Below are 8,030 nucleotides of genomic sequence, written 5' to 3'. Positions count from 1 at the left end.
AAAAAAAAAAAAAAAAAAAAAAGAAAAAAGATACTAAATAAATAAGCAAACAACAATAAAAGCAAGAGAGGATCAGTATTAGTATCAGTATTAGTTGCTACAAAACAGTAGCTAAAATGCCATGTCTTCAACCAAAAATTATGACAATGCAAAGAAACAGGAAAATGTGACTGGTATACCAGGAAAAAAGTAGATAATAAAAACTGCCTGTGAGCAGACCCAAATGTCAGATTTAAACAGAAAAAGACTTCAAAGAAGTCATAAATATATCCAAAGTCTTCAAGAAAACCATGTCTAAAGATGAAGTATGGAGGTGTGGTAGCAATGTTTCATCAAATAGAGAATGTCAATAATGAGAGAGAAGTTATTTTAAAAATAAGAACCAAATGAAAACTGAAGTTGAAAAGTACAACAGCTGAAATAAAAAGTTCATTACTGGGGTTCAACACTAAATTAGAACTGACAGAAGAGTGAATCAGTAAACTTGAAGTATCAATAGAGATTATGCAATCTGAGGAATGGAGAGAAAGAAAAAAAAATGAAGAAAAACAGATCATCAGAAAAAAATCTGTGACATTAAGCACACTCATAAATGCATAATGGAAGTACCAGTAGCAGATGAAAGAGAGAAGTAGAAAAAAATATTCAAAGATATAGTGGCTGAAAATTTTCCAAATTTGATTAAAAATATTAATCTATATATCCAAGAAGCTCAACAAACTCCAAGTAGAATAACTGCAAAGATATCCACAGCAAGACACATCACAGTAAAAGTGCACAAGCCAAAGACAAAAAGAAAATTCTGAAAGCATTAAGAGAAGAAGTCTTACTGGGGTCTACAAAGAACCCCAAGAAGCTTATTTCTCAATAGAAACAATAATGGTTAGAAGGCAGAGGGATGGCATATTCAAAATGCTTAAACAAAAAAAAGTCTGCCAACTAAGAATCTTCTATCCAGCAAAATTAACCTGCAAAAAGGAGGGCAAAATAAAGACATTTTCAGGATAGAAAAATTGAGAACTTACTGCTAGCAGATCTGCATCACAAAAAATACTAAAGGACATTCTTCAGGCTGAAAGCAAGTGACCTTAGACTGTAATTCAAATGCACATGTAAAAACAAACAAACAAACAAAAAAACAAAAAACAAAAAACCCAATGTAGGTAATTAGGTAATTAAAAGAGTATAAATACATATTTCTTCTCCTTCCTTTTCTTGATTTTAAAATGTAATTTTAATAATATGTATGTATTAATAATTATATTGTTGGGCCTATAGCATTTAAAAATGTAGTATATTTGACAGTAACAGCACAAATGAAAAGCATAAAGCAAAGCTGTAGTGGAGTAAGAAAGTAATACTAGATGGTAATTCAAATTTATAGGAACAAATGAAAAGGTTAAAAAATGGTAAATAAGAAGGTTAATAAATGTATCAAACTCTATAAATGTACTTGCTCCTCTTTCTTCCCTCAACTTCATCTCTAAGAGGCATAAAATTACATAAATAAGGATAACAATGGATTGTTGGGATATAACATATATAGATATAACATGTTTATTAATGATAGCACAAAAAGGAGAAAGAGGAAATAGAACTATGTAAAAATAATGTTTCTATAGCTCACATGAATTAAGTACATTCTGATAATCTTACATGATTATCTTATATGATAAGCCCTAGAAAATCTATTAGGACAAGAAAGCAGTAAAATTAAAACTGAATAGCAAAGATAACATGAAACATATAGAAAACAAAAAGAAAAATGGTAGATATAGGTCCAACCACATCAAGAATAACATTAAATGTGAATGGATTAAACAATACAATCAAAAGTCAGAGATTATCAAACTGAATTAAAAAACAATAAGATCCAACTATATGCTTTCTACAGTAGATATACATTAGACTCAGAAATACAAAAGGTTGAAAGTAAAAGGACGGAAGATGTATCATGCAAACAGTAACCAAATGAAAGCCAGAAGAACTGTACCAATATCATACAAAATGGATTTTAAAACAAAAAAATGCTATTAGAGATAAAGATAAAATATAATGATAAAAGGATCAATCTGGCCAGGTGTGGTGGCTCATGCCTGTAATCCCAGCACTTTGGGACACTGAGGCAGGTGGATCACGAGGTCAAGAGATAGATACCATCCTGGCCAACATGGTGAAACCCCGTCTCTACTAAAAATACAAAAATTAACTAAAATTAGCTGGGCATGGTGTCACGTGTCTCTAGTCCCAGCTACTCAGGAGGCTGAGGCAGGAGAATCACTTGAACCCAGGAGATGGAGGGTGCTGTAAGCCGAGATCGTGCCACTACACTCCAGCCTGGTGACAGAGCGAGACTCTGTCTCAAAAAAAAAAAGGGTCAATCTAACAGGAATATATAACAATTATAAACATATATATAGAGTTAATAACAAAGTACTCAAATACATGAAGCAAAGTCATGCGCTCCTGAGTGGGCTTTCCAAACAGTGAATCAAGAATTTTGTTTAGTTTTACATTTGCACTGAGTAAGGATTATTGGTCACCTGAATATTATTGAATTAAAAACATCAACTGGCAAATGTAATACCACTAGCAAATATCCATGTGTAAAATGAAAAGATTTTCATTTAGGAGAAATCAACTTTCACTTCTTACTTTACATTCAAAAGAAATTCCATAATAATTTTCTAAAATGTTATGCTCCTAATGAATACATAAGTCCACCCACAATTTTTTTCTGTAATTTAATAACACTTTTAAATATTTAAAATTAGTTGAAAATCAAAGAAAACACCACAGATAGCAAACAAAAGGACTCTTAGGAAGAAATCAATGATTTATACTGTTTCTCAGACTTAATTAATGGAAATCTGGAATCAGTCCTTTAGTCTTTAGAATCCCAATCCAGGTTGATTGTCCTAATTTTTTTTCAGCCATGAAAGGTTGCCAGGGATCAAGAGTGTTATTAGCTGTTTGCTGTTTTTATAAGTAAATTTGTGGTGATCTGAATGCACATTCCACAGCTGCTTTTTGGTGAGCAAGGTTTGACCTTTTGAAAGTTCAAGAAAGAAACCAGGAATGGTGGGGAAGGATGAGCAAAGTAATTTAAGCATTCTTTAGTGGCCAGATACTCTCCTGTGCTAGTGCCTGTGCCAAAGCCACACAGAGTCATATTAAGGGTATGGCTTGTGTTAATCTACTATTCTGGATAATTAAGCAAACATATTTTGTGTGACACACATGTGGATTTTCAAAGGACATTTTCAAAGCTTTTGCTAGAAAATTAGTTTGAAGACCAACAAGAAAATGTCTAATAAATTGTATAAATTCCATGAAGAGCTCACACAACTCAAAACTAATACTGACCAACATAGCAAGTCCTATGTTCATTAGCTAAAAGGAGTGCTGCTATGAGTCAATAGTTAATGATGAACTTTAAGTGATGTTGATCCTAGTAGATTTCCTTTTTATTTTAAATAGTGGTGGTGGTAATGGGTATGTGGGGGAAGATTTACATTATCTAAAAGCCTGCAAGTTGAGATGAGATTTATGAATATGTTTATGTAGCACTACAGAATGAGCATCTGTTATCCAAAATGCTTGAGAACAGAAGTGTTTGGATTTCAGTATTTTTCAGATATTAAAATATCTGCATTATATTTACCAGTTGAGCATCCCAAATCCAAAAAGTTCCAATGAGCATTATAATTGAGCAACATCTTGGCACTCAAAAAGTTGCAGAATTTGGAGCATTCTGAATTTTTGATTTTCAGACTTGGGATACTCAAGTTATATTTCAAATGTATATGGCTCAAATGAGCATAAATTGGGTTACTACTTATGAAGAATGAAGGATTAATCATTTTATTGTAAATCATGGTACTCATTAAAATGGGAAATATGGTACTCATTAAATATTCCCATTGAAATATTTCCCATTTTAATGAGTACTATGATTTACAATAAAATGATTAATCCTTCATTCTACTAAATAATGCTACAGGAAATTCTTAAGTAAGTTTAAAACTGGATTTAGACATTTGTGTCCAGCAGCATGGCAAATTCACTTTGGGTTTAAATATGTGTTTGTCTCTCTCTCTGTATCTTTCAATTTATAGAGAGATAGATAGTAGATAGATATAATATTTATAATGATTAATTTTGCATGTCAACTTGGCTAGGCTATGATACCAAGATATTTGGTTGAAGATTATCCTAGATGTTTCTGTTAAGGTATTTTGTTCAGATGACATCATCATTTAAATGAGTAATCTTTAAGTAGAGTAGATTACCCTCCATAATATGGGTGGGGCTCATCCAATCAGTTGAAAGTCTTAAAAGAAAAAAAAAAACAAAAACTGAGCTCCCAGAGTAACAAGGAATTCTGTCTCAAGATTGCCTTTGGATTCAAGCTTCAACATCAACTCTTTCCTGCCAGCCTGCACTGCAGATTTCAGACTTACTAGCCTCAATAATCAAGTGAACCAATTCCTTAAAATCAACCAATCAATCTCTATCTCTTTACATATATATTAAATATATGTACACACACACAGAGACACTATTGCTTTTGTTTCTGCAGATAGCTCTGGCTAATACAGTATTTATCTACAAAGAGAGATTTTAAATATATGAATAAACTAGCAGCAAAGTTAGAAAAATCTCCAGAGATCAAGTGAAATAATGAATACATGGAGGGAATCTCACAGTTAAGTGTTAGTTTTACCTAGGGGAACCTGTTGACTTTAGTAGTATAGAGCACTGGTCTTCAAACTCATTGCTTATAATGCACCGAAAAGAATTGGGAGGAAAAAAACTATATACTCCTTCATTTTTAAGTTGACACATCTACTTGTTTCATCATTAGTTTAACAATTGCAAAGGATATAATTATTTGCATAATTATATGCAAATAAACATATACAGGTACACACACTCATATAGAAATATCTTAAAAACAAATTGCCATACTATTTTTAAGCAAATTCAATGGACTCTAATTATAATACCAATATTATAACATCATCACACATTTTAAAAAGACATGAACAAACTTAACAGATGAACAATAAGTTAAATGAACAATGTAAGTTAGAGAATTACTTGACCAGATGCTTTATTAAGATGTCCAGCATCTCTCTGTTTTTCTCCGGCAATTTGTGCACCAATGCATGTACAGCCTCCACCCTGTAGTTCTGGTCATCAGATTCTGTTACATAAAAAAGGTTGCAAATGTTCAAGTTTTAATTGCAATTCAATTGCATTTAATTGCATTCAATTGAATTTCATTCAATGTAAATATTAGTAATCTAATCACAATTACCACCTCTACCCCTCATGCCTCATAGGCACTGCTTCATGTAGTACCATCATTATCATTCCCTGTGACTTGAAGAAGTTGAGTAACTCGCCCATGGTCATGAAGTTAGGAAGTAGAGAAGCCAAAGGAGCCCAGTTCTACAGATTCCACACAGATGCTCTTAGCCACTGAACTGTATACTTTGATACAGCCAATACTCATCACCTGCTTGGGTTTTACTACCTAAAGACACAATCAAACCTTTAGATATGTGAATGACCACAGCAACTGCTATAGATTTCCTAATGTGCCAGTCACTAGAGTACGTATTAGTCTATTTATATGGTTTGGCTGTGTCCTCACCCAAATCTCATCTTAATTGTAGTTCCCATAATCCCTACGTGTTGTGGGAGGGACCCAGTGGGAGGTGAGGTAATGGAATCATGGGGGTGGTTACCCTATGCTGTTCTCATGATAGTGAGTGAGTTCTCATGAGATCTGATGGTTTTATAAGGGGCTTTTCCCCCCTTCCTCAGCACTTCTCTGTCCTGCCACCATGTGAGGAGGCACCTTCTGCCATGATTGTAAGTTTCCTGAGTTGCTCCCCGTCATGTGGAACTGTGAGTCAATTAAACCTCTTTTTCTTATAAATTACTGAGTCTTGGATGTTTCTTCATAGTAGTGTAGTAATACACCCATAGAAAGCTCCTAGAGATTCAACCCAGTGTGACCAGATGAAGCCCCGTATTCCTCTCATTTTACAAATATAAAGACAATACAGAAGAACTGTTCTGAAATGTTAGCGTTATTACATAAACATAAGCCCCACAGATTTTCAGCCCATAATGACAATAGTAAATGTAAAATATAAGAATCATCTTTGGCAAGCGTAGTCTGCCAAGTGAAAGCTAAGATGTTGGCATGTCTGCTAGAGAAATGTCTAACATTTCAGAACAAGAAAGCGTCATTTAACATTCTCTTACTGAGGCAAATAAATTCTAGGATGATTCCCCACTGTACCAAATTCTTTCTCCAGAAAGTACCTTGACTCACAGGATTCACATTATGGGATTACCATTTCACCTGGGAGCAGCTATTTAGACATGGGGTGAAGAGAGAGCCTGGCTCAGGCTAAACATGAGGTCTAACCTAGCAACTGGAATGGAGACATCAAAAATCTGATCTTACTGCTGGCTATGTGAAAAGGCAGACAATGTAAAATCAGGGCTGAAGTGACCAAATGTACTCCAAGAAAATCTGACTGGGAAGGAAAGTGAGAATGACAGAAATACAGTAGAGAACAAAGATGAGAGATCCTCAGGAAAGAGTGAGTAGAGAAATGTCAAATCCCAAGTTGGCAGTTCCCGGTTGCAGGCTCATGGAAACCCTGACCTCTGTTCTGCCAAGGAATACACTGAAATATCTCTTAGGATCTGAATAACTTCCCCTTTATACTGAGCTGAACTTCTGCTGCTTGAAACCAAATAACCTAATTTTCTTAACTTAGCATCTAGTAAATATGGCTATCATAGGTCCAGACAAAAGATGAGTTCATATATATAAGGATTATATTTTAAATATCATGGTCATGAATATTATTATTATAATATAATTATCATTTGCTACAGAAGCAAATGGAGAAAAAACTTGTGACCAAAAGCTTGTACTGAAACAATAAGCTCATTGAGCCATTTTAGCCAAGTAGCTCAAATTTCCTTTGTTATAAAGCAAAATTTCTGTAAGAAAGCGTTCTGGGTTAAGAGTAAAAAAAAAAAAACAAAAATCTGGCTTGCTGCCTTGATTTTGCCATGAATTTATTAGTGTCATTGTATATATTATTTGCCCACTTTGGGTCCTGATTTCCTAGTTCATGAGAGGTCAGATTATATATTTTCTCTGGTCCTGTATGTCCTACAAAGATTTCTATGAAGAGGAGGTTGAATGGAGAGCTTCAAGAGAAAACTAAATAGTGTAGATTTATAGGAGATCATGTGGTTAGTTATAAAAGCTGGATTGAAAACCGAGGTCATTCAATTTTATCTGACACTTTTATCAGCACACATTTCCTGTGACATTACAATGTGTGCAAATAAACTAACGCAACTAATTTCTTTCTTGGATTGTGAAAAATAATCTGGTTGTAGTCACACCTCATACATCTTAACAATGAAATGCCAGCTCTTAATTATTACAAGTTGTTGTGATGGGCTCAGATGGTACCTGGCACTTCAGTCTCAATGGTTTACAAATACATGTTACTAACTTCTCATATAGCACATGTCAACTCTTCCTGCTAATATTTTAAATTGATCTATCTATTCATATCACATGATGGCAATCACAGATCTAAACAAATGATATAAATGTGATCGTTGCAAATAAAATATGAGGGAGAGGGGACTGATGGAAGTGCCTGCTGTCTGCCAAAAATATTTGACTCATCTCCAGACTGAGGAATATAGCACATGAGCATGTGCAGGGACATAATTGTCTGTACATATTTAGAGTCCTGCTTAGTTGATCTTATAAGAAACGGATACTTGTCATTCAAATAAGATGAAATTAGAATAATAATTCCTCATGGTTCTTTCTAATCACTAGACTGTTACCCAATCAGGTCTTACTAAGTGTCAACATATTTCAGTTAATTCTGCAATTTCTTATTGGCTTCTAAACCACATTATAAATTACCAAATATCAGATTAACAACTTTTTTTTTTTTTTTTTTTTT

The 8,030-nt window shown here is 33.8% G+C and overlaps 1 protein-coding gene across 1 annotated transcript in view; it reads right to left on the bottom strand.

The window, feature by feature from the left end:
- The window catches only part of ARHGAP42 (Rho GTPase activating protein 42), a 137,626-nt gene that overhangs the window by 24,708 nt on the left and 104,888 nt on the right, over positions 1–8,030 (bottom strand). The window contains exon 14 of the mRNA XM_011984375.1: positions 5,104–5,209. Coding sequence (XP_011839765.1) covers positions 5,104–5,209 — 106 coding nt within the window. The remainder of the gene's footprint in view (positions 1–5,103; positions 5,210–8,030) is intronic.

Source organism: Mandrillus leucophaeus, unplaced genomic scaffold, assembly GCF_000951045.1.
Source record: "Mandrillus leucophaeus isolate KB7577 unplaced genomic scaffold, Mleu.le_1.0 Scaffold267, whole genome shotgun sequence".
Classification (NCBI taxonomy): Eukaryota; Metazoa; Chordata; class Mammalia; order Primates; family Cercopithecidae; genus Mandrillus; species Mandrillus leucophaeus.
This window is presented reverse-complemented; position numbering and strand designations above follow the sequence as displayed.